Source organism: Phasianus colchicus, chromosome 14 (assembly GCF_987193195.1).
Source record: "Phasianus colchicus chromosome 14, bPhaCol1.hap1.1, whole genome shotgun sequence".
Classification (NCBI taxonomy): Eukaryota; Metazoa; Chordata; class Aves; order Galliformes; family Phasianidae; genus Phasianus; species Phasianus colchicus.
Genome location: NC_143449.1, coordinates 3199479 through 3227242, shown reverse-complemented (window position 1 = coordinate 3227242; position 27764 = coordinate 3199479). Strand labels below are relative to the sequence as shown.

Sequence of the window (27764 nt, the reverse complement as noted above, 5' to 3'; positions counted from 1 at the left end):
TGTAGATTAACTTGAATGCAAGTGATGGCAGCTCTCTGCTGATGGAGGTAAAAGGCAACAGATGTGTCTTCCACTGATGATTTCCAATAGGTAGAGCACGCACTTAAGGTACTATTAGTTTATGGGAATATATTGTGGAATGGATGAACTTCTCCTTATGATAGGGAACAGTGCGATGAATGAGAGGCTAACTGCTGATGGCTGCTGGGTCTGAGAGCACACTTCTTGGGTAAATGTGTCATTAATCTTCTTGCAAAGCACGTTGCTGTTGTAGAACATGAGACATGTCTGCATAGGAATAACAACAAAATCCAAGCAGTAAAAGCTCTGAAAGACAAGCGAGCTGTGCTGCTAGCATGGCTTCCACCTCCAGTTTCAGCTACCTACTCAGTGAGTTATTGTTATTGTATTTGTAAGTAACTCTCTGCAGACAATTTACATCTTAACCAATGCCGCACATTTGCTTTGTGACAGCTTTAGCACCCTGTTTACATATAATCTGTTCAGACCCCAGGGAAGAGCTGCTGCCGTGTTATTCTCTCATCACTCAGGCACCCCTCCATCCCTCTGCTCTGCTGAGCAGGCAGCACAGGGAGCAGCCTCACACTTGCACCCTCACCCTCAGCTCACGAAGGGAGCATCCCAGGTTCACAGCATGACCTGGAGGAAATGCAGGACCCTATCAGGACAACCTAGCTCCATTCTCCCCAGAGTTCAGCCCTCAACCAGCCCCTTCTCTCCCAGAAGGCTGCCTGGGATGCTCCATCCTTCAGAATGGACTTTGTGGCAGCTATTTCTCAAAGGAGATGTGCTTTTCCAGAGCACTGCCGTCTGTTCAGGCAGGACACAACCAAATGTGCTGTAAAGCTATGGAGAATCAGGCCTAAGCAATTTGTACCTACCCTGGGCTCCCACAGCAGCAGAGCTCCAGCAGCTCCCGCTCAGCAGCTGACAGCACTGGGTGCTGGTGTCAGTGCACTGTCACCATTGGCCCAGTCCAGGCACGACTGGCTGTGTAAGAGCCTACAGCTCCAGGAGTGCCTGTCTTGCAGAAGGCTTAAGGCATCTACCTTACAAAATACAGGAAAAGCATCCAATGAATGCTTGGTGTTTTTCAGGCAACAAAGCGCACATCAAAGGTGGGAGAAAGAACAACTCTGGGTCTCTGTCCAAGCGTGTGCGGAGCCTAAGAGGTAACTACATAGATAATAACAATGGAAAATGTTATGTGGATGTATTTGAAACCAACAGGAAACTGGGAAACTGGAAGCCAGTCCATTGGTCTTTGTCAGAAGCTAATTTTTGTGCGTGACTTTTGGTAACGATTATGCTTCTGTATCTGCAAGGGGAGTGATCATTAACAGAGCAATTGCAATTGTGTGATACTACATGCTGCTGTTGATGTTTGTGTACAGTTGGCCAAAATCTCAGGTAATAAAGTGATTTGTTCCCAGATGGGGTTCCCCAGCAGCAATGCTGGGATGCAGTATGGTCCTCCTCGTGCTGACTGCTGAAGGGATGGAGAGCACTTCAGGGGAAGGATCGCTGTTTTTCTTTGGCATCTGTCCCAGTTACTGTCAGAGAAAAGATAGGAGGGTGGATGAACTTTTGGCCCAATCCAGTATGGCTGTTTTTATCTTTCAAGGATACTGTTAATTATTCAAGAACATAGAAGATGATAGTACAGCATCAGTGAAAAATTATAATAAACTCAGACAACTGCACAGGTGCTGTGGATTTAATAAGCAGTCAAGACCTGGTCGTGTCCCCTGCCATTCCAAATGCACTTTCAAAGTGTGGCTTTAATTTCGGTGTAAGATCTCATCCAGACTGAGAGCAGTGCCCCATATCATTTGTTAGCAAAGTGCCATGTGTACTGGTAAGTGCATCTGTGAAGAGCTTGATGTGGAAGTGAAAGATGGCCAAGACTTTAGAAGCATTAATGAGTTGGAAACAGGTCAGCAACAGAGTTCTAGCTCGTTAAAGACATCCTCTTGGTTCAGAATAATTGCCAGTGTATGTTGGGCAGACATTCTCAGAGCAGCACAGCAGACTCAGATGAACAGAAAAATCAGAAATGAGTCACAGAAGGTCCACTACCCTCTGCTGCTTGGAGGAGGATAGGAAAAAGGCCGTTTTTAGCATTACCAGCCAAAGTGATGTTTTCATATTTGTATGGCTTTTTAAAATTCTAATCTCTCCTTTGAGAATTGGCTCATCGATCTGAAATCCTTGTATGTATAATTTGATTGGGCTACATCTTCAGCCCAATTCCGGAGAGCTGTCTGTTTACAGCAAATGGGAATCTGTCTAATTTATCTTATTACTCCACTAAGAAAGCAGCCATACCATTCTAGACCTTCCCTCAGGCCAGAACTGCCAAGAGAACTCTGAAAAAGGATTGATTTACTGATAAGTGGATTTTCACTCAAGCCTGGGGACCGCTTTTGTATTTGTTTGTTCCTCTACTTAACCTAAAACTAGTTTAAGAAATTTCATGTTTTGTATTTTGAATAACTTTTCTTCTGCAGATAAATTACTAAAATGACCTTTCCCCAAATCCTATTAGTGACCTCTACATTTAAAGGGTAATAGTGTTTCTTCCTATCTGTAAAACGGGGAAAAGTCAAACAGTGTGTGTAGAGTCATGAGAAAGAAGATTTCGTTAGATGTGTGAAATTCCAGAGATAAGAAATGTGGTGAGATTAGATTTGGGCAACAGCACTTCAGTAGCCAAGTCTGCAGAAAACAATAACAAAAAATCCCGTGAAAACAAAGACATGTTTTTTTTAAAAAAAGAAAAGTATTTATGCTAAAATTCTTCATAGGTCCCCCAGTTTTTACTAATTAAGGCGTAGGTCATCTTGCATCGTTTAGATGGAGTATAGCACACAGATGATATAAACTGGGAGCAGTTACCACTAGAACTTGATGCAGTCATACAAATTCTCCTTTATCTGAATATTCCATGCCATGAATCCTGTTGACACTAGTCCATAGATTTTCAGAGCTTAAGGAAAAACAATATTGTTAGTTCACTTGACTTCTTTTTTCTTTTTTTTTTCATTACAGGCAATTGAATTTTCAGTAACCCCTGCATTGAGCCCAACACAGTGTGTTAAAAGAAAAGGTATTGTTCAGAAAGACGACAGGCTTTAGTCTGAGGCTGTTGAGGGCTGGAGAATTCACTAGTCCTCAGTAACCTGTTCCGATTGCTCTTCATGTTCACTGTCCCACCGTGGTGCTTTCTTTGCATTGAGGACTACTTGCTTCGCCTTTCAGTTCTCTGCTGTACTTCCAGTCTCTTGTGTTTCCTCCCCGTGAAATCCTTGTACACCATTGTGCAGCACCTCCTGATCCTCCTTTTGGCAACCTGATCACACTGGTACCTAATGCCTCCCATAAGGCCTCTCCATGGCCCTTCCAGGCATTCTGCCTGATTCCTTTCATTGGCTGCACCAACATCTCAGGACTTGGTGACCATAACAAATCTTGCTGCTTCATTAAGGAAATTTTCACAGAATCATGACCAAATGGTAAATCAAGAACTTGGCTCAGTAGGTGGAATGGTGTTCACTGTGATCTCCTATCAGATGCAGCAGGAGCCGGACTGTGCCTCTTCACAGGCAGGTAAAGAGAAGAAGTGTCGTTCAGCACTGGATGCTGCCAAGCAGTTTAGTTAAATTTGCTACAGTCAGCCAGTCCACATTTGGCATACAAGGAAATTGCACACAACTTGCTGAAATGTAATCACTGAGTCACATCATTGAGTGCTTAATCTCTAGGAAAGTTAACTTTTTCGACACAGGGTAGAGCACATCAGCAGGATTCTTTCTTGTTTATTCCCAGGTGCTGATAATGCCTTCTGCTTCTCTTGTGAGAGAGATTGTGGGCACTGCTACGGGAGGCGCTTTGATGTCATATCACATTGCTTTTACAAACACATCAAAAATGCAAAAGCACAACTTGTTTTCTTTAGCACAACAAAGGGACGAGTACCCTTAAATCAGAGAACCTGCCAATAGCAGCATCTGAGTTTGTGCGCTTCGTTATTAGACAGATCTTTGGGAGCTTTAAAACATGGTGCCATCTAACAAAACCCTCAGATGCTGCAAATGCACCCATTCCCCTTAGTGTAGTTGGCAGGAATCTGTTAAATTAGCAGCTCTTCCTTTGGCAGCTGTGCCGGTAGGAATAAAATGAAAAGGCTGTGCCAGTATTTACTGACCGCACAGCTGCATTCTCAGGCACTTACAAAGTCAGTCCCTAACGTGCCTCCTGTGACAGCTGGGCTCCTGCTCGGCGTCCTGATTTCCTTAGTGCCCTCTTCTCAATGTGTGATGGTCCTTTGAAGCATCACTATTCATTCATTTGACAGTCGCAATGTCAGTGACAAGGAAACAGAACGAGTGGCTGTAGCTTTGCAAAAATGAGTTGGAACTGAGGAAGCCAAAGCCCTCGTTGAGTTTTGAATGGTCTGGTCTCTGCACTACTCCAAGGAGCGCTGAGCTGAAGACAAAAATGTCTTTGTGTAGTTGGGTCATGTACATTAGAGGGTCATCGTCTGCCCTTCAGTGTTAATGCTTCTTCTGACAAGTCAGCAGGGAAATGGGAAGACTAGCCTGTAAGGCATCAGTGGTATTTTTGCTTCAGTCACTTGATTTGACATTTGTTTTTCAGAGGATCTGTCCAAAAATCCGTTCCTGCTCTTCCCCTTAGCCTCTTTTGACTCCACGTAGAGATTCTCACCAGTATTTCTGTTTGTTCTTTTTGATAACCTCTACAGCATCACCCTGGAAGGTGAGAATAGGCCTGTCTGAAGAAGCAGATTCTTTGTGATCTTTGCTGTCACTCTGAAAGGCATTGAAGAAGCTCCCAAAATCCTGTCTTTATCGCTTCAAATCAGTCTCACCTGAGCCACCCAGAGCATTTGCATCCGCAGGCAAATCTTCTAATGGTCTTCAGTATCCGTGGGTCATGGAAGAGGATGGGAAGGGAATGGAAAAGGGCCAGAAGTGAAGGAGGTGACCGAGCAGGTGTGATTTAACATAGCTAGAAGGAATCATAGGAGACCTTTCATCTTGTTCCTTACTTTGATGCTTAAGGATTTTGTTTTAACAACCAAAATGAAACCATGGGACTGTGAACATAGCTGAGAGATTTGTGTATCAGATTTCTGTTCACCTGCAACTGGACAGTCATTATCTGCTTTCAAAACACTGGCAGCTCAGCTAATGAGCCTCTTTTTTCAGAGAAGAAAAGGAAATCAAGCTGCATTTTCTACGTTCTTAAATCTTTTCAAAGTCCCTGATGAAAAATGTGGAATTTTCTAACTGCTGGCAGCTTAGGAACAGGAAAACAGGGTAATCCAACAAGTAGCCAGATTGGAAGAAAATAAAGGGTAATCTCACAAACAGCTTCTGTGCCTGTTCACACCCTTCTGATCAGAGAGGCAGCAGGTCATCTTCTTTCATGGGGTGGTAGGGCTCTGATTGCTAGGGTCAGTGCTGAAAGTGCAAGAACAAGTGGATGAGAAATGCTGTGCTTTCCTGGACATCTTAAAACTTCAGAAATATTTGATCAGAACAGTAATGCAAACGTATTTGACATAATTTTGGATTTTGGAAAAACAGCAATCTAGATTTCTCTGTTATTCCCCAGTGATGGGCTTTATCAGCTTTCTTAATAAATGGGCTCCTGAAGTGCTTGTGTGTGGAATCCCAAAGCTGCTGAGTACGGCTGGACCTTCATTGTCTATCCCAAGAAAAATATGTACAGGCATTATGGTGGAAATGAAATAATGATAAGTCCAAATCACAGAAGGGATAAACCTCTGAAGCAGCTCTGAAAGTCAGCGTGAGCTCTGTGTGTGTGCTGAGGGTACAGATAACCTGTGGCTGATCGGTGTGTAAACACAGTATGTGTATCGGTGAGTACATAACTTCCAGGGGAACTGTCAATAACAGCATCAGTGCACCCTGCTAATAGCCTACTAATTGTTTGCTGGTTTCTATCGATCTTTAAATTGCACGAAGTCAAGATCAATTTCCTGAGTAATGTTTCTGACATTTGTTAGCAATACCCAATATAATACCTGATCTTAGGTTATCTTGCCTGAAACTGACGACACTGCAAATGTCCACTGATCAGTACATTGCCAAATAATGTTTCAGTAATACATCTTGGAAAAAGCTGTTTGTCTCTTAGAAGCTCTAAGCCCTGCAGGAGCTCTTTTGAAAGTGCAGAATGAGGAGACCCTCTTTTCCTTCCTTTCCCCTCACATGTATCCATCCAGTCTCTGTAGAGTTGTTGCATTGCCAGGGTATATTGAAAATAAAAAATAATTAAAAAAAAAATAATAGTATAAAGAAATATGCAGCAGCTGTATTTAAAAACTGAGTATTATAGGAGAAGAGTTTGATGTGGATTCTTTTGAAATATGAAGAAAGTAATGCCTCCTGTTTTATTGTGTTGGCCCATGGTAGCAGAGGTGGATGTTGGTGGCATGGCAGTAGAGGTTGAACCTTGCCACCAGTGTCCCATTACATCGTGTGGCCACATGACAGATGGCAGCAGAGGGGCAGTCTGGTAGAGTGGTGTATGATATGAAAGTAGAGATGAAGCAAAGGGGTGGAATTGAATTCCTCCGTGCGGAAAAAGCAACACCCACTGATATTCATTGGTGCTTGCTGAATGTTGATGGAGACCAAAGAGTGGACGTGAGCACAGTGAGGCAGTGTGGTGTGTTTCAGCAGTGGTGATGGCAAGAGTGGTCTCCTTCAGTGGTGCAGATTTGTATGAGCCCAGCATGCAGGCTTCTGTTCATCACTGGTGAAAATGCAATGCTAATGATGGTGACTGTATTGAAAAGCAGTGTTTTGTATCTGAGAATTTTCTCTATCCATTAGTGTTATTGTGCAGTTTCCAAGGAAATAAATAAATTGGCATCACTTTTGAAGTGACCTGTGTATCATCCAAAAAAAAAAAAAAAATCATGTTGGGACTTGGACTAGGTAGTAAATTGGATTACAGTTCACTGTGGGTTATTTGTGGCAATTTTCTCAACCAACACCATCTTGGCATGAATTCTACTGGGACTTCTTCATCCACAGCCATCCACTCTGGCAATGCAGAGGGGAGCAATCAGTCATGATTCCTTCCATAGACCCATTCCCCAGCTCCGTAGCTGATTCTCTGCCAACTCAGCTGAAAGGTTACAGTATTCTTTTCTACTATCAGTATCTCCAAGAGTTAAAAAAAAAAAATAATGCATGAGATAGTTTGAAAATTTATATAAATGCCAGAATGATCTTCAGGCATTTCTGGGCACTTCTTCATACTTCAATTAGATCACTGAACTTCAGATTTCCCTGTAACCATCAGGATAAAACCTAACATTCTCCTCTGGGTCTGTGCCTAAAGGAGACAGAGCACCAGAGTACGTCTATGCACACAATGCAGTTGCAAGAATTGGCAATGGTTCTTTTTGCTCTTCTGAAACTTCAGCATCATTGGATGCTCAGCAGAGAATGTGATTTAAAGCAGAGCTGTTTCTGCTCACTTGTCTCTTGCTCCCACTGTGTCAGCAAGGTGGATAAAGGAGAGGGTCCATATCTGAGGTACCTAGGAGTGCTAAGGGAGGCCTATAGGCACAGTGCTGTCCCAGCCTGTTTCCTCCTCTCATTTGCTGCTTCGGATGCAATGGTTTGGTTTTTGCAAATCCAGACAGATGCTGGAATGCTTTGCTTCTCCTGCCCCCAGATGGAAGGACCCTGCTAAGAAAGGTCCATGTGAAAATTTTGCACTGACCCTGAAGAACATGGTAGCGTGTAGCGAGGATTCTGCTGGCTTCCTGAGGTGGTTAAATATCAGCCATGTACTCATGACAGAAAGATAACACTAACGTGGGTCAAAGCACATTGAAATAGCTTGTTTTCCTCAATTTTGTGCATTGAGAAGGAACTATCAAAGCACTGGTGTTTTGCCATAGGCCATGTTCTGTCTCAGCGAGAATCTTTTTTCTTCTTCTTCCTCTCCACCACCACTCCCAGTAGATCAGCTTGTATTCGGGATCTGGGCATCTGAGCATCTCACCAACAAGTAGTTACAGGATCATAGCCTGATGTTCTGTCTCCTCATGTTGCCATGTGTAATAAAAGACATAAATGCCTCAACACAAAGATACTTGGACTTGAAAACCTACCTCTGGGAAATGCCGGAATGATAGACATTCGGCTTGCATCAAAAGCAGTGAGACACTTCTATTTTCCCCTTTAGTTTACGTCTTGAAAGCAAATTTGGTTTTGAAAAACAAGGATCTTTACAACTGGTCACCGGTCTTCAATTTTGGTTAAGCAGCCAAGCCTGCTCAATTGTTATCAAGGACGCTGACACAGAGGAACAGCCAAGTACGTGGAAAATTCCCCCCGCATGAAGTCGATGGATACTAACGATAAGTACAGGAAAACTATGTCATCTGGTGACATGCTGCCTGCAGGATTGGTTTCTCATTACTACAAGCCAACTCATGTAGAACTTGCAGTTTGCCCTGTGCCATAATTTATCCACTAACGCTCTAAACAGATTCATAAGAAATGGCAACCGATCCATATCTATCATGTTTTATGTCTGGGTGAAGAATATGGGTATTACTTTTATTAAGTTTCATGAAATATCTGCTCTTATATTCCAAGTGAATGATGGCTCTTTGCCAGATTTTTTTTTTTTTTAAGGTGGGTTGGAGCAATGTGGAGAAGGAGGGGTGCTGAAGGAGAGAACAGATGATTCGGTATGATTTTTATCTTGCTGAGGACAAAGAAGCTATAAACCCTTCTTGCCTTGGGGAACTGCACGCAAGAGGCTTTCTAGCATAGCCAGAGCTATCTATAAGAGGGCAATATTTTTGCAAGACTTCTTAAACACATTGTGCCCAAGCAAATGGTTCCTGACAGAAGGTGTCCTGTCCCAGCTAAGCTCTCTCCTGAGCAGACCTGCCAGCCTGTTTCACCCCGCAGCTTTTCTGAGTACTGGATCAGAGATTACAAAGCAATTCCCATTCCCAAAAACACAGAGACTCAGCCTCTTTCCAGACGTGCTCTTGCCAAAGCACAAATTAACGGGCACAACATGAGGGTCAGTAAGAACAGCATGATGAGCAGCGATAGGGAGAGCTGGTCTTCATTGCCCATTCTGGCCTTAAAAATCCATGATGCCAGCAGAAAGCCTGCAGCTACCGGGGGAGCAAAGCAATGTTAGCCAAGTGAATCCTGGCTGTTACTAAAACAACACCAATTAAACAGCAGGAGAGAGCTTCAATGTTCTGCATGAATCGTGATGGCTTGGAGATGCGCTGTGTGATGGGCTCGGGTAGATTTCCAGGACCTCTTCTTTACATCAACCTGAGCATTGGTGTGCTCAATTCTTCTTCTCTGGCAACACTGTGTAATTGCATGGATTGTCACTGTTTCTCCTGTTTTACACCACAATGTGTGGAAAATTTGGGTCAGCATCTCACAGTGCAGCAGCAACAGGGCTACTCCATCTGGGGTTATTTAAGGAGATGCACAAAGCAAACATGCAACGTCAGTGTGTGTCCCAGCACTGGGAATGCAGGAATGCACACAGTAGGCCATTGTGGACAAGAATAAAGTTCAAATTTGTGTTTTCTTGCAAAATGCAAGGTAAATAAATAAATCACTAAGTCATTCTTCAAAGTCACAAAGCAATGTAGTATCTAAGATCCTAATCTGAAAATGCATGTATGTGTACTTAACGTGAGCAGCAGGATTATACACGTGTTTCAAACTGCTTAGATGCATTAGCTTTGGGGGGGCTGGCTTCCAACTGCATAAGGAAAAGGGTCTGATGGTCACTGAACATGCAGTGCAAACCTCACGTGTTCTTGGGAAAGCATTTTCTGAGCAATTTACACATTGGTTCTCTTTGCTGGTTGTTCTGAAGGTATATAGCTAATGACACGTGTGAAACTATATTTCCACCACATTTTCAGGCTCATTATCTTAAGAGGTTTAACTGTGCCTGTTGTACCGCTTTTTAGGGAAGGCTACAGTTAAAAGCAAGCTGTCTGTCACATCCAATTTGCTCCCAGTCATGTTTGTGTGTGCTGCACGTGTGTTTAAAAAGTCTTCATAAAATCTGCCATAGAAGTCTTTGGGCCAAAGCCAACTGGCAAGCCTTGCTGTGTCCATCTGCTTTTCCTATTCTGTTCAGGTCAGCACTGTTGTAATTGTGATGTGTACCAACCTTCGGCTGTTCTTGCTTCTTATCTCTGCATATAATCTTCAAAACCTATGCAACCTGTAGCGTCCACTTTGTGTCAGTTGGAGCGAGACTTATTTCATGTAATTTTGTCCTTTTTAATCAAAAGGTAATTTGCTGCAAGGCATCGTTAAAGTAATTGAAGGAATTTATTAACTAAATCTATTAATTGTGTAATGCTTTGGGATAAAAGCACGAGTGTGCCTGCAGCTGGTGGCCCTGTGGGACTGCCAGTAGAGTTGGCTGTGCAAGCCTTTGCCAGCCCACACGTGGGCAGCAAGCAGTGCAGCAGGGTGAGCCAGCAGTGGGGTCACACAGCAGAGCTTCAGTAGCTGCAGGACGGCCTCTGGTTTCCCACAGCTCTTACTGCCCCTTTTCTGCTGTACCTTGGCCTCCTTTCCTCCTGCTCGATAGAACTGTTAAAGAGGAATCGTTGGTCTGTGATTCTGTGAGCCTCGGTCTGTTCATCATAACATACTGTTAGGAGCATTCGCTGTCTGCTTCCATCCTGGCCGTGCCCTGGCTGTGGGGTCTGCTTCTTCCACAGGTTGGGAACAGCTCCTTGCAGTCCCCTCAGGAATCACTTCCCCCAGGCTGTGGCTTGGAAGCAGCTCCCTGGCTGTCTGCTGAGATGCTGCTGGAGCCCCTCCCAGAGCTTTCTCAGCAGCTGGGAGGTATCTGGTGAAAAATGAGGAGATGCAGAAGCGCTGGGTAACGTGGAGACAGTGTCCTGTGAGAAAGCCTGCTTGTGGTGCTTTCATCAATGCTGCTGAGTGCAGGCTGTGTCCTTAGACCCACCCTCCCCTTCTGAGAGGCCACTGTTGATGTTAAGTCCTTTTAAAATTTTAAACAGTGGCAATTAGCGCAGAGTTTTGGCTAGCAACCCCCAATTGAAGAAGGCAGCTTTGCTGTGTCTTGTCTGCCTCCAAATCCCAGCACTAATATGTAACATTCAGTGTCCCTTGTGCTGACAAATTGCTCATTAAAGTGAAAGTTTGGTATGTGAGCATTGCCTGAACCTCACCAGGAATGCAGGAACTGTTTGCATCCCTCAAAGAATTGAGGCAGTGGTTCCTAAGTGCCTCCTATCTGCTGCTTGCTGTAGAACAGATCTTGGGCTACTGGAGGGGATGCATGTGCCTGCGTGCATGCCCATGGAAGGTGTACAGGAGCACAGCACTGCCTTTGTGCTGCTCAGCAGGGCATGGGGGCTCTCAGCATCCCTGAGTGCTGTCCCTCCTTGCCAGCAGCAGGTCTTTGGTGGGGCAGCCTTGGAGAAAAGGGGCAACAGCAGTGCTGCAGCTCTGTGCTGCTGCAGGGCAGGTTCAGGAGCTGAACCTGAAGAACAGGCATGACCCTGGGAGAGTGGTTTCCGTGGTTAATTTTCTCTTTTGTGTTACTGATTTCTCTTTTCATTATGTTTGAAATTGATAGGGCTTAGTTCAACGTTTGTAGCCAATAGCAATAAGCAGGAGAGATGAGACTTTGCAGGGAGATAGGGTGGGGGAAATAAAAGTTGTGAGAAAATGAAATGACGGGGTCACAGTAAGAACTGGTGATGTGCAGGAAAGAAATCTGTACCCTGTGTGCTTTGATGAGAAGTTGGAAGAGGAGACTGCGATAGGCAGGGAAGCCCTCAGAGACCAGGCTGGCACGTCTGGAGCATAGCTGCTGTGAAACAAAAGAAAATTGAACCATTTCTGTGTCAGAGGAGGGTATTTAGGAGACAACTATGGTTTTCTTTCTGGAGTTGAAGGCATCTGAGCATGTTTTCGTTGGGGAGGGCACAGTGTACACTGCCACCCACACCTATGCATCTGCACATGGGGCAGCAACTACCAGCACTGGCTCCTGGCTGGTCTACTGCTGTCATCTGTGGTCATGTCAGGCCTCACTGCTCAGGCTTCCATGGGGAATCGAATCCACTGCAACAGGAGACCTACCATTCAGAGGCTGTGTGCAAGCAGAAGCATTGTTGTTTTACTATTCAGTAATGGTTTCTCCTCTCTGTTCAGCTGTGGTCCCAAAATGCAAAAAAAAAAAAAAAAATTTAAAAATTTAAAAAAATAGTATTCTTGATGCTGGGGAATCAACATATGTTCTCAATTTATTAAGAAAATAGGTTGGAGGATATATTAAAAGAGTTGTGCAAGCAGCCACTTTCTCTTCACACAAAAGCAGAAAGAAGAGAGAGAGGAGAGAGGCCGTCTGTATGGATGGCTGCAAACCAGCAGGGCCATGGTGACTTCCTTGCATCCCTGCCTGGTGCTCAGGTTTCTCTGCACAGGAGCAGAGCCCCTGGCCCAGGGCTGGTCACACAAAAGGTGACTGCAAGGTGACAGCTCTGCATGGTGAACAGCCACTGTGAAGCCCTTCACAGAGACCAAGGAAGGGAAGGCACAGCCAAAAGTGGAGCAGCCAGCTTCTGCCGGCAGCACGGATGCTCCTCTGATTGCTTTTGCATTTGAGGTTACATAAACCTTGTCTTCTTTTAGTTCCATGTGAAATTCCTCTCTGAAATATCCTCTCCTCAGGCACCAGGGAGACTGATGGCCTCACACTGGGTGGAAGTTCCACTCTGTGACTCTGTGTTTGTCTCTCTGCACAGTAATGTCACTCTGGCTCTGACTTCATTTCCATTTGAGCAAGCAAAAAGCACCATGGCAATGGCTTGGAGCAGTTTGCAGATGACTAAACATGACAAAAGCAAAGTGTGGGGTGCCAGCAACCAGGAGCTCCCACAGCCTGGCTGTCACATTGTCCTCCGCTGTGCATCTGAAGCCAGGCAAAATGTGGGCCAGATGGTGTCAGGGAGCAAGGCTGTTTGGGACCTGGAAGAGCACAGAGCCCTCCAGCTCTGCTGTGCTGGTGGTTGTGCACGGTGGGGCTGCATCTCCTTTAACTCCCTGAGAAAAGCTGTGCTAGCTCTAAGTGTGGTGGCACCTTGGTGGCACTGTCTGAGGGTCAGGCAAGGCAAGCTGTGAAGATGAGAGGCAGGAGATGGAGGCAGGACAGAGAACCAGGGGATGAGAGGTACCATGCATCTCCCTGGGCTGCTCTGAGCACCAGAGCTGGGCTGTCAGCCCCATGGGGACATGCTCTGTGGCTGCTCCTCCAGGCAGTTGCTCCCTGGGCTGTGTCATCCCTCACCCCACAGACATGTCTTGGCATTTTCCATTGGCATACAGGGCAAGTTCTTCTCTGGTCTCCTTTGAAATGGGAGAACAGACCTTTCTCCAGCAGCTGAAGGGCAACCTGCTCCTATCAACCTCTTTGGGGAGCTCGAGCCTCTGTTTGAGCTAACTCTTGAGCTGCTGAGGCTGCTGAGATGGCTTTGATAAGGCACAGGTGAGCATCTCGGCATCTGTCCTTGCATTCATCCAGCTGAGGCTTTCGTGCCCTGAAGGCTCATTCCCTATCCCAGCACGTACCCCTGCCAGACACATGGGAGGTGTTTCCTCCGCTGAGGTTTAATTCCTCCTTTCACTAAAGTCCCCTTTTACTACCTGCCTATTGAAGCCATCTCTCTGAAGCCTTTTTGGGGTGCTGGGAAGATAAGAAACACTGGAACTGAAAAAGCACTGGAAAAGAAGGAAAAAAAAAGTAACTTATTTTTGTTATTTATTTGTTAGCACATATAGATACGTAGGTTACTCCAAAAGTAATGGCTCCTATTCATGTCCATGGAAATTAAAACACAAAGACACAAAGTGCACAATAACACTACTGAATAGAGCAAATTCCCAGCTCCAAAGCACTGTTTTTCAATATAGTCATCACTAGTAGCTCTGCGTTTTCACCAGTGTTGAGCAAGAGTCTGCATGATGTAATTGTACAAATCTGCACCAGCAGAGGTACCTCACTGTCACTGTCACCACTGCTGAAACTCACCACCCTCTGCCTCACTGTGCTCACAATCACTGTTGGTCTCCATCAACATTCAGCAGGTATCAATGAATGCTGTTTTTTCCGCATGGAGGAATTCAGCAACACACCTTGGCTCCATACACACTTCCATGTCAAAATGCCATTCTGTCGGTGCCCCCCTGCTGCCATCTGTCACACAGCCATAAAATGTAATGGGACATTGGTGAGAAGGTTCAGCCTCTACTGCCATGCCACCATAAAATAGGAGGCCTTACTTGGAGAGCAACCTCCCGCTTAGGGACTCGCTGCAGTCCCAGAGGATATGAACCAGACCCAAGAAAAGAATATTTCTATCCATTAGTCAGCACAGTGGCACTGGTGGAGATTGAGACTTTGGGAGGTCTGGCTCTGGAGTTGAGTTTGGTCATGCCAATTCTTGCCAAACAGAATTGAATTTGTGTCCTTGTCTGAGCTCCAGCCCAAGGAAGAATTGAGTGGGTAAGGAAATGATGATATTTTTGACAGAGAAATGGAGAAAATTAGTTCAGACAAGTTAATTTTCAATGTGATGCAACAGAAGGTACTTGACCAGTGGGATCACAGTAGGCAGCATGTTCTGTCTCCAGTACTCGGCAGAGGAGAGCTGGAGAAGAACCTCTCTAACTTCAGAGTGCCAGTACTCCCAGAGCTGTACTTGAGATCTGGAGGGAGAAATAACCTCAGAGCACTGCCAGTGTTTCACACTGCCCTGTGCATGAAGCATTAGTGGCTTTTCTGAGCCAAAAAATCCATCCTAGGCTCAGGCTCAGCTCTGTGCAGTGCTCCGGCAGGGAGCAGATGCACAGCTCTGGGAGACAGTCCTCCAGTTCTTGCATGTCCCTGTGTGATGGGAACATTGTGCTGCCAGACCATCACAGTCACCTGAGTCCTCGCTCCATTTTGGGCAGTGGCAGGAGTTCTCCCGAGTGAGCAGGTCTGCAAACATTCCTGGTTAATGCAGAGGTGAAGGCCACAAATGCATTTCTGGCCCAAGAAAAGAGCTAAAATAGCAATCTTGAAACCCAAGTGCCCATGGTTTCACATTAGATTATGCAGCTTAATTTCTTTCTTGGCACAATCGCAGCAACAAAAAGAGAGAAGCAATAAAGAAGAGCAAAACTTTGCTCTCTCAGGAAGGGTTTTTAAGCTCCCTCTCTAAGCTTCTAAGGCACTGCCTTATATCCCAGTGGCACCATGGGCAGACATGAGGAGGGCAATTAGAAGCTCCGGGACTGTAGGAGAGGAAAGCTGCAGGCTGAGGGACAGGTTCTTGCTTCCTCCATCCCCTGTATTTTAGAATAGTGAGCAGCCTTTTTAAGATCAACCACATAAGCACAGACTAAATTCTCAGGAGGTCACTCAGATTAATGGGCTCTTCCAAATGGAACAAGGCATAGAGTTCTCCACAGCAGGGATGGGGAGCTTCCCCCTCCTCAGTATATTTCGGATTCAAATTCAGAGCATCTTTTAAGGACTTGAAAAGGACCCAACGCCTGTCTCTCCAAGAGGTATTTGTGGGATGGGGTAGTTAGTGAGAATTTTCTCTCTAGCCACACAGATTCTGTGCCTGGGGTTGTGGGGCACAAATCACCATGAATTTGAATTGGGAAGTTCCCCCTTGTGGGGTCCCTACTTAGGCCAGCAAAATATACTTTGATTTTTAGAGTGTTTATTCATCATTGCTCAGCAGTGTAGAGGGAAGGGTGAGTTGCGGATCTGGGACAGTGCCTTCCCTGTGTGTAGAGAGGCAGGGAAGAAAGCAGTGTGGCAGAACACAGATCTGAGTAAGGCTTCGTAATCCGGCAGTCAGCTAGGGAAATCTGGGGTTATTAGACTCCTGTGCAACTAAAATTACATTTAATGTGTGGTTAATGTGAGGGCTATCAACTGCACACAAGGCATGAGGCTTATAGTAATTCTGAGTCCTCACCACTAATAGGTTTAGGGCAATTGGTCTACTGACTCCTGTAAATCACATCTGTCAGTGAGAAAAACAAGGTCGTTCTCAGTGGCACTTACCTGGGCTGATAGATTATGACTCGAGTCACTGAGCACACGGGGATGTCACTGTATCTCTTTGAGAAGGAATGCTTTTAACACTGGGAAGTTATCTGAGTTTATAAAATTTCTTAGGACCCTTTCCATCTTTATGTGCTTACAGAATTCTTGTGCCCAAGGTGCAAGACTCTGGTTTATGTTTTGTGTCTTGATGAGAAGATTCTTAACTCAAGATTCTAAGGGGAAAAAAGAAAAAAACAACCTGAAACCATTCCTATTTTATTGAGATTCTGTTTATCTTTTTCTAAAAATACTGCTGACCTTAATGTTGTTGTGGTTTTTATCAGTACTTTCCTTTTAACAATAAGAAGGGCAAATAAACAATGTTTCCTTTAATTTTGACAAATTAAAGACATTTAACTTCCTTGTAAATTCTTTATTGGGTAACTGATGAACAGTATTGATTCGCTCAAGGAGCAAAATGCAAGTTGCATTTATTGAACTGCTTGACATTCCTCCTCTCCCTCAATGTTATGTCTGAATTTAAGCAAACAACAAATGGAAATCATTTACTGGAGTTAACTTGGAGAAAATGCCGATCTGCAGGGCTGATACTTTTCTTTTTGCAGTGTTTTAGTAAATACAGTGTTGGGCACCGACTGTTGCCCTGACTCAGTACAGCTCTTAAATACATGCCTAAATTTAGAGAACAAGAAAACCTCTCCCTGTTCAGCAAAATGCTGAAGCACTTGTTGAGTTTTAAGCACATCAGTCAGCTCTGAGTATAAGTTGGAAGAGGTTTAGAGTCATTTCTTCAGTCTGATGCAGCCCACAGCTGGTTACATTCTCGTGAGTAAAGCAGAGGACGTGTCCGTACCAATGGTAGCCTATCTTGGTTGGATTGGGTTTTCCATGCACTTTTTTCTTCTAATGAAGCTAAAATGCCCTTCAGAAAGAGAGGCTGGATTTCATGTCTGAAGGAAAAGGTTAAGACATACTGCTGAGAAAAGGAATGGAATTCTGTAGGAAAAAACTGGGGGACAAGTTGGAGAGCAAGAGAGTGCCAAGACTGGCAAAACACAGCAGGCTGTGGGACAGGTCCTTGCCTTCTCCTTGAGCCAGCTAGGAGGAGACAGGAGCACCTCTTTGGCCCGTATCTTTGAGGCTGAAACAAACATTTGTCTCTTTCCCCTTCTTACCATCCTGCTGAATACTTGTTCCCTTCCTGCCCTTCTCCCGAAGCACTGCGCCTGATGGCTCGAAGGTGAACTTCTCTTCTGTTCCACTGACTTCATCTCCTAAAGCATTTATGCTGGAGGACCTTCTGCAATTGCTGATGGCTTTTTTGTGCTTTTTCAGAAGAGTAAAGGAGAATGACTGCACAGGGGTGAAGGACAGGTCTTGTCTGGAGCAAAAGGAGACAAGAATAGGCAAAAATGGAAGGTACATTTCTATTAGAAAAAGAAGTCAAGTCTCTAGCAAACAGTCTTTAGATGATCTTTCTTTCAGGTGGGAATATAAGGCCTAGCCTTCCACAGAATGCAAGTAATGAAAGGAAAACAGATTTTATTTCAAACAGAGAAGAAATGAGCCAGAAATCTGCAGCCCATTCTCACACGCATTGCTATATTGAATAAAAGCATATCCATATGGGGCAATTCTGAGAGCTTCCATTAGGCCATGGCCATGGGAGAAGTGCACTCTGGTTCTGGACGCCAGCGACAGGTAGTGACAATCTGAAATCAAAGCTCCCCACCCAGCCTGTCACTCAGCACTGCATCTTGGAAGTTGGCAGAGCCAAACATGGTGCCTGCTTCTTGCCATGTGCAAATTGTGCAGGACTGTGTTCTGGCTCCTGGGCTGCTTTCACAGAGGACCTTCATCACAGCGCTTTTCTTAAATCATATCTCTATGCCTAAAATTGCACAGAAATGAGATTCTCAAAGGGAGCTCAACACTGAGCACAGGGTAGTCAGTACAAGGCAGCTGTCAAGCTGCTTCTGGAAATCCCACTTAACATCTATCTACATTGCAGGCAAATAACTGACAAGCAAAAATCCTTGGCTATCATTTATACCTGAGCTCTCAATGACCAAGACCTTCTAAAGCTGCCCTCAGGACAGTTTTGAAAAGGAGATAAAGGATTTTAGATGGTTCAGGTGAACTTTGGGGAGCTGGGGAGCTGTTTGTGGATGTCTTTCTGAGAGAAGATTGCTCTAGGAGATTTTTTTTGCCTTGATTGATCTGGGTTTTTTTTCGCTTTGTTTTCCTAAAGGCACTAGGAACATCTGATAAATTTATATCAGCAGAATTTCAGCCCTGTATGCTTTAGCTTTGTTTTGTTCTTTCTGTGAGAGCCACAGTCAAGCCTAAGAGCAGAACTTGCGCTGGGTCATGCTTGTGGTGTTTGAATTAGAAATGGTTGTGGCTGTATGGAATGACAGCAAATGTGCTGACTTGTGTTCCTGGCAACAAACCGTCTAGAGATTTAGTTGGGTTTGTTTCATGTTTGGGGTTTTGCTACTTGCTGTTAGTCAGTGCTGTTTTTATGCTACTTTTTATATATGCCATTTGCTTACTTGAGTGAGGCAGAAGAGCACAAATATCTGGTGGCTGTGCGTTCTGTGATGTCTCAGGGCATAAGAAATAAGAACAGGGTACCAAAGCGGGTTAGAATTAAGATCATAAATTGCAGGGGACAAAACAAGACCTAAAGATCTTTTGCACGTTTCCTGTCAGCATTTTTCCTTAGCTCTTTCTTCTCACTGAAGACTTTACCTTAGAGAAAGAGTTCTTATTTGAGTGAACAGCCAATTTACTGTATGCCATGTATTGCCATTCATTTTTTCCTATATATCAGTACAGCTGACAGAGAATAGCATTTTAGTGGCTGGTGTATGCTATTCATAACAGGGGAGGGAGAGGAGCACCTCCTCTGGACGGTTGCTTCATACAAACTCAGAGAATAAAGGGAAGAGCCACTGATGTCACTTATCAGGACTTCAGGAAGCCCTTTGACACAGTCCCCCATAACATCCTTCTCTCCATATTGGAAAAATGTGGATTTGGTGGGTGAACTGTTTGATGGGTGAAGAACCGGTTGTGAGATCGTACCCAAAGAATGGTGGTCAGTGGCTCAATGTCTGGATGGAGATCAGGGCCAGTGCTGGGACCAGTGCTCTTTAACATCTTTGTCAGTGACATCAGCAGTGAAACTGAATGCGCTCTCAGCAGTTTGCAGATGATGCCAAGCTCTGGGGTGAGGTGAAGCTGGGTGAGGGAGGGGATCTGCCCTTCTGCTCTGTGCTGTGAGACCTCAGCTGGAGCGCTGCGTCCAGATGGGGAGTGCTCAGCACAGGAGAGACACGGAGCTGTTGGAGCATCCAGAGGAGGGCCACAGAAATGATCTGAGGGATGGAACACCTCCCTGCGAGGACAGGCTGAGAGCTGGGGTGTGCAGCATGGAGAAGGGAAGGCTGTGGGCAGAGCTGAGAGCGGCCTGTCGGTATCTAGAGGGGCTGTGAGATGGAAGGGGACAGATTATTGAGCAGGGGCTGTTGTGACAGGGCAAGAGGAAATGATTTCAAATCAAAAGAGGGGAGATTAAGATTGGATATAAGAAAAAGTTCTTTATGATTAAGCACTGATACAGGTTGCCCAGAGATGGTGGTGATGCCCTGTCCCTGGAGACACCCAAGGTCAGGCTGGACGGCGCTCTGAGCACCTGATGGAGCTGTGGGTGTCCCTGTTTATTGCAGGGAGTCGCACCAGATGGCTTTTAAGGATCCCTTTCAGCTCAAATGATCCTACAGTTCTGTACATATGTTTTTAAATTCTGCTAAACTGATTTGAAATGTCTGGAGGCTAGGTAGATTTGATTTCACAATAAATTTCTCTAATTAAGTCAATTATTATCACTGCACAAAGCAGGTTTCTTTCTGTATTAATTTTATTTAAAATGCTTTCAGTTCATTAATTTCTAGCTGATCGTTAATTATGCAAATGTTTGTAAGAGTCATATTCAGTCATAAATCTGCTGGCTGCTGAAATAGAGCTTTGAAGCACCATTGCTAGAGCTTTGAAACACCTTAGGATTTTCTGGTTTGTTTTGATCTTTTGTTGTGTGTGTTTTTTGGTTGCTTTTGGTTGGTTTTGTTTGCTTGTTTGTTTGTTTTCTCAGATAAAATAATTTGCTTTGAATGTACATTATATTCATTTGATTCAGTAATGCTCAAGATAGCCACTGGATTCCCTGAGCATGGTTTCTAAAAAGGATAATGTTTTAGCACACGGCTAGGCTTGTGTTCTGTAGAATAACCAAGTAAAAGAAGAGGTAAAATAAGCCTAGATATAATTAGTAATTTATATAAGTAATTATAAGTAATTAGCACAAACTTTATAAATCTTACTGTCTTGAAAAATATAAGGACTTCTTCAGGAAGTCATCCCAGCTGGGTCATGGATGAGGCATAGCAGCATCCTATTCTGTGTGGAGCCAGCTGGGCAGTGCGGGATGATGAAGCAAAAAGAATTTCATTCAGACCTTGAACAGGTCAGTGGAGCTCAAAGCTGGCCTCATCTAGTCATAGAGCTTCTGGGCAGGCATAAGATTGTGGATGGAGCAACCAGCAAGGACAATTGAAAATACGTTTTTAATTGTGTTACTCATTCTCATGAATGGGACTGCAGTTATATTTCAGGGGTTGTGAGTTTAAATGGTACGTGGAGATGCTCTATTAGGATGTGCAGACCAGCTCTGAACCATGGAAAATGGGCTTCTTTGTAAGTGCTGGTCTGTCAGAACATCCAGAAACATTTGAATACTGAATTAGGGCTGTCTTGTTCCCTCGTTTCCAGAGTCTACAGCTTAACACCAAACTTTGCAACATCAGCATTCATTGCTTACCATGTCAGTTCAGGATAAATAGACAAGCAGTTTTTTAATCAAACACAATACTGAGCCATGGCAGACACATCCCACGAGGTGCCACAGTGTTGTGCCATTGGCTTCCACCCATACCTGGGAATGGTGAAGAGGATCACAGAATGGCCAGGGTTGGAAGGGACCTCAAGGATGATGAATCTCCAACCCCCTGCCACACGCAGGGCCACCAACCTCCTCATTTAATGCCAGCCCAGGCTGCCCAGGGCCCCATCCAGTCTGGCCTTGAACACCTCCAGGGATGGACGGGGCATCCACAGCCTCTCTGGGCAGCTGTTCCAGCACCTCACCACTCTCATAGTAAAGAACTTCCCCCTGACGTCCAGCCTAAATCTTCCCTCCCTCAACTGAAACCATTTCCCCTTGTCCTGCAGTTATCTACCCTTTGAAAGAGTTGATTCCCCTCCCCTCTGTAGGCTCCCTAAGGATGTCCTTGCAAAGGACTGGGAGAAAACAGAAGTTCTCTGCAAAGCAAATAGAAGCCACCAACACACAGATTATTTTTCATGAGTCAAGGTCTGTGGTGCCCCAGGCATTTGTTTTGTGGATAAAATGCAGGCAGAAGCTCTGTCTCCCATATCTTCTTATCCTTCTGAAGGAAAAGGAAATGTGTTCTTTATTTGTGGTTGTATACAACCCAGGCTGCCTTACCAGAGGAATTTAAATCACTCTGCTGCTCTTTGGCCAGTTTCTAGCACTTGTAAAACACATTAGAGCAATAATGTTCTTGTCAGTGACACGGTGATTTGCCTTACAAGCCTCACAGCCTGGAGAGTCAGAGCCGATCCTGCTGACAGCCTGCAGAGTGCACTCACAGAGCTGTGATAAGCGGCCTGCCTTCCTCGCCCTCTGCCTCAGCAAAGCGAGGGAACAAAGCCAGCACAGTGCCTGTGTTACATCAGTTTGTGTGGGGTGGGGAGCTAAGGCAGCTGCTTTGCAAACACCTCTGTCGGCCTTCTGGGGAAAATGACACAGGAAAATGTAGCAGAGAGGACCTGCACAATGCCTGTGCTTTGATGACAGAGGCTTGGAGCGATGGGATAAGTTTTTCTGTGGCAGCAGTGTGGTTGTCTTCCTTTCTGTGTGTGTACATCATCCAACCCTGCTGCAGATAACGTTGGACCAAAGCAATGATACATTGGTCCACCCTGGTGGAGCTGCTGATGGAAATCCAGCTAGCTTCTGTGGGCAGAAATACTGTTGCTTGGTTCAAGAGGGTCCCTGTCTGCCACTTTCTGTGTCCAGGAGGTGCAGATGGGGCCTGGGACCCTGCCAGCACCTCTGCTCCTCAGCCCAGCAGTTAAATCCAGCTCAGCCATCTGATTTCTCCCAGAGGATAACCCACCTTTCTGTAGTTATCACCCTACAGTTATTTCTTTTCTAACCTGCTCTATTTGCTTCACTTTAAAGCAGCGCTGAAGTGCAGTGCTGGGCACAGGCTCTCTCCTTTTGAGAGTAATTGTGTGGTGCTCCAACAATCAGTATTTAATTTCGACAATCAGAACTGCGAGAGAAGAGGCTGCAATGATGTCACCTCTGGCTCTCATTTCTGTCGTTGCTTCTTTCTGTTTCTCAGAGGAGTGACAGTTGTTTGGGGCTGTGCTTGATGAACAGCCTCCCACTGCTGTGGGTGCTGAAGCACAGATCAGGATTGTTGTGAATGGTGCTGTGTCTGATGCAGAACCACAAAAGGATTGGAAGAAAACCCAAACGTTTCATGCTGTAGTGAAAAACCAAAGAAGGATTCACAAATGGCTTTTGCTGTTAGATAGCCTGATTTGTTGCAAGAATGGAGCAGCAGCAGAATGTGTACATCAGAGTGTGTGAACCCGACTGGATGCTGGCATATTAGCAAAAATAAATAAAAAGATAGATACACTGTCTTGTGGAAATATATATATATATATATATATTGTGAAGAAAAAAAAAACTCACTGAAAGTTTGTTGTGGTCTGTGAACAGCTTTTGTTTTCTGTGCTGGTCAGCCATCTAGCCTTGGCATTTAAGTTTTTAGGTATTTTAAGCTTCATTTCTCTGATGCTTGGAGCATGACTTGTTTCAGAAAGCCTGGGCTGCAGTATTTGTCATTCTCTTTCAAAGCATGTCAGACCTGCAGTAAGCACACCCAGAATCATGCCTGGCTAAATTATTTTGCAGATTCTTTTTCCATCCTTAACCAGAACCCCTGCCCCCACGAGGCAGCTGTTCTGCTTGAATAATTGCATTTCTGCAGAATTCTCTTTTTCAGGGGGAGAAAAAAAAAAAAGTGTGTAGCAGAGTTCCACAGATTTATTGTGAAAATGATCAGGTGAAAAATATACAATAAGATTCAGCAATGTAAATAATTCCCATTGCCAGCAGTTGTGTGTTGTCAGCTGGGAGCTTGCAACAAGTGTGCCTGATGGGCAGAGGAGGGAACAAAGCTCAGGCTTAGCAGAGTGCTGGAACCTGCAGCTTTCTGTCACAAGGTGACCCAGCAAAGCACAAGACCCGGTGCTGTCTGTGAGCAGCAGACTTTTCTGATTCCTCCCCTTGTTTCTTAAAACATTCTCTTCAGTGGAGATTCATTAGAAACCTCACTAGACATTTTCTCTGTTTCTCAGCAATTCATTTTATTAATTGAAATTGCAGCTGAAATGTCTATCTGATTTAAACAGAAACAGTTTATAAATGGAAAACTTTCAGGATACTAGTCATTCTAGGAACTCTGGTGTGGTTAATTAAGTGATGCCAGAGGGAATTCTGCTTTAATAAGAATAGTCAGTAGTGGAGCTCTTCAGTGTGGTGCAGAATGTTGTCCAGAAGCACTGGGCCTTCCAGACAGTGAGCTGTTGGAGTTGCAGGTTGCCTGCCCATTCTTCTTGCCTCTAGCTGTGCTCCTCTGTTCTGGGAGCCAGCCCCAAAATCGGGACCTGCAACAGGCACTTTCTGTGCTCAGTGTTTCTCTCCATATTCTACAATTAGGAGCAGGGGAATTTGGCTGCAGTGTTAGAATTCCACTTCTTGGGCTGCAGTGCAGTGAGGCACACCCTGTCCTCTTCTAGATGGGAATTGCATGGAGTTCCCAGAAAAACACTAAAAGCAGGTTGCTGCTGTCACCAGCTGTATCGTAGTGAGGCCAGAGAGGGACGTGCCCCTAGCTGTCCTTACAGGAACTTCTCTGAGGAGGTACAGAGCTTCTGCAAGGAGGAGCCCATGTTGCATTTCCTGACTTTGTCCTGCTGGCTACTCTTGGATGCAGAGAAGAATGACTGAGCTGCAATTCATACTCTGCTTCAGAAGCTGCAGAAGACTGGGATGTCCCCATCTGCCTGGGGATGAAAGGAGTGGTGTGGGAGAGCTGGGATTTGGGTGGGACCTGGACAAGTCATCAGACCTCCAGCTCTTTCCACCTCAGAACAGATCAGCAGGACCCAGATGATGTGCGTCATGCTGCCATTGAGAGGAAAGTAACTTGTTTCTATGAGGCAGCTGCATCCACCTTCTTCTGCCAAGCGATGGCTGTTCTGATGGGATGGGATCATAGAATCATAGAATGGCTTGGGTTGGAAGGGACCTCAATGATCATCAATATCCAACCCCCCACCACAGGCAGGGCCACCACCCTCCAGATCTGGTACTAGACCAGGCTGCCCAGGTGATCTTGAACACCTCCAGGGACAGAGTATCCACAGCCTCTCTGGGCAGTCTGTTCCAGCACCTTACTACTCTGTCTGTGAAAGGCTTCCCTCTGACATCCAATCTAAACCTTCCCTCCAAGGGATGGGATGGCATGGGATGTCTTTGGATGGCTTGGGATGGCATGGGATGGGGAGATTTAGATGTGACCAATCCCAGGCTCAGAGCTGAACGTATTAATTCCCTCTAACAAAGGTTGCCATTGGCCATGTCAGTTTATTTTGGGGGCTTTCCCTGGCAGCAGAGCTGGGAAACAAATCTACCTGAGTACATTCAGAGCGCAGAGGCTGTCACAGGAAGGGCTACTGACCCTTCGTATTGGGTTTGTTTATTATGGGAGCTGTGTACCAACAGATGTTCTAGTCGTTTTTCCGATTTGTATAGAAAACTTTATTGTTTCAGAACAGGCATATAACCTCAGGATATTTGCTCTGCAAGTACAGAAGTTTTAGGTTCACCTTGGAATATTTTCATTTCCTCGGGGCTTTGTGGTGCATTTTTTAAAGTGAAAAAACTGCTGGTTTGAGAAAACGCACACCCTGTGATATCTCTTGCCTGTAACGCTTCGTGCCCGTCACAGTGTGCCAAGTAAAGGGCACATACCACCAATGCTGATAGGCCACGTCTAGCCTTTCTTCCTTTTTCACATTGCTAAAATTGTCTTTTTCCATTAAAATCAAGCACGGACTGAACAGCTACACGCTGGGAATCGTTAAGTGGTATTTAAATAGACGCTTATCACACCTCGGAGGCAGGCGGCACCAGTCCTCACACCTGGCATTGAGCGTGCTGGGAGACAGGTGGGGCTGGACAGGCAGTGCTGGGCAGGGGGCTGCGAGCAGAAGGCAGCGGCTCCCGGCTTGGCCTGCAGTGCAATGAGAGATGGGCCTGGAAGCGTCTGGCGCGGCACTCACTGGTGCAGTCTGAAGCTTCCAAGAGGTGATGATTGGTGCCCTGGGATGCGCAGATTGCTGTGGATATCCACTGCTCCTCATGTTCTGGATGTCTGAGCTGGCTGTGTGTAATCTGTAAGCGTCAGCACGTGCTCAGTGGCCAGCTGTGGGACCCGAGATCATAGAGAATGCCAGGATAATGAAAGATTCTGTGGAACGTCTTCAGGATAAACATTCTGATTTTCTTTCCATTTTTGTCTTTTGATATTTGAGAAACGCAGACACAAGTACAGTCTTTAAACTTTTTCTTGCTATGTCCTGATGTTTCAAAAGGACTTGTAATTTTGGCTCTTGGAAACAATGTAAAGGCGTCTGATTTTCAGTGGCTGGGAATGCTGCTCTTCCTGAATAATCAGGCTCTTTTGACACATCTTAAATTGGGCACTAGAGTAATGGATAGGCAGATACAAGTAGTTGACTTAGCACAGCTCTGTGGGGGCTTAGGCAAAGATGCTTAAACACACAGCTCTGATATGCTCTGATATGCACGCAGCCAGTTATCATTGCTGAACAGACAAGAGGCCCTGATTAAGGCACAGAAAGTCTGGCATGCGAGACCATTAGCCCATGTTCAGCCAAGTGATGTGCTCCAGATGGGCAGCCCTCTTTGACAAGTGTAAGTCTGTTCTTATTTGAGTGTCAGAAGAGTCTCCTGCTGGCACTAAGAATGACTGGCATGATAAAACATTCCTTCTAACTACAGTAAAACGCATTACTTGGATTTTCCCCATTTGATACAAGTCCTGGAAGGTTCACAGTAGTCTCCATTGACATGAGATGAAGCCTGTGCTCCCATGTAAGGTGGTGACACTACAGCTGCTTTTGTGACCCAAACTACCTATGCTGGGTAAAAAGAAGAAGTGGGTGCAGAAGCAGCTGTATTTGCATGCTAAGAAATGGGGGTGGTTGTCTTGAATTTCCTGGCTTATTTTTTTTCCTTTGTCTTCTGCAGGCAGACAACCATCTGTCCTGGCATGAACACTGCAGTCTTTGACTAGCTAGTACAGCTAAAGCCATAGCCAGACAGAAAGCCATGTAAATGTTGAATTCTTGGAAAGAAAAGGAAACTGATTAATTTCCAAGTTTTGTTTTCTTCCTTTTGAAAGTGTTTTTGAAGAGCTGAAAGGGAGAGTTCTTTCCTGTATTACTTGAGTGGTGCTTTGAAGTTCAATCCTTTGCCAAAAGCCTGTTGAAGTGTTGTTGGTGTTTACTGGCACATATTACCTGGGGGTGTTTAAAAGCCCTCTGAGCAGCTTACCAAGCCTTCAGTAACATCTGATTTCTATCCAAGTGAGGAAAAAATTACCACTGTCCTTTTTTTGCAGGTGGGTAGGCAGCAGTGAGTAGCTTTGGTGATTTACCTGCCTTTTAGGGCACGCTCTCCAGTCCTTGTAGGAATTCCAGGAGTTTGACAAAGTCATCTTTTTTCTTTTTTTTTCCTTAATAACCAATTTGACAACTGTGTACACTGTCACAATTTCCATACCCTCTCATTGCTCACGTAGCATCTTTCTGAGAGAAATGAAATGAAGCATAACCTCAAAGTTTCCTTTCACAGCAATTTCCTCCTAGCTGCAAATCCACATTGGTGTTTTTCCTACATTTTGTAGTTGCACACTTTCCCCCCCCAGTTTTAGGTGGAGAAATTCATCAAGTGCTGGGTTTCCTCGCATACCAGCTGTGTCAATGCATCTAACCATCTCTCTTCTTGTGGTCCTCAGGCAACCCGCTGACTGTGGCCTGCAAAGCTTTCTTTGGGTTCAGTGGTGAATCTGGCCCCATGATCTACTGGATGAAAGGGGAAAAATTCATAGAAGAATTAGAAGGTCACATTAGAGAAGGTGAAATCAGGTACTTTTTGGAGTGTTTAGTTTTAGAAATGTGGTATGTCCCAAAAGCCTGTTTGTGGTTTGTTTTCAGAACACATTTTTAATTGGAAGTGGAAACAGTTCTGCATCTAAAGACTGATGAATGACTTGGAGGCAAGGTAGTGTGAGATACACTCTCTC

The 27764-nt window shown here is 45.0% G+C and overlaps 1 protein-coding gene across 1 annotated transcript in view; it reads left to right on the top strand.

Annotated features, from left to right (window-relative positions):
* IL1RAPL2 (interleukin 1 receptor accessory protein like 2) overlaps positions 1-27764 on the top strand; it is a 416536-nt gene that overhangs the window by 362224 nt on the left and 26548 nt on the right. Inside the window, exon 17 of the mRNA XM_090150314.1 lies at positions 27477-27606. Within this exon, the coding sequence (XP_090006440.1) occupies positions 27477-27606 (130 nt within the window). The remainder of the gene's footprint in view (positions 1-27476; positions 27607-27764) is intronic.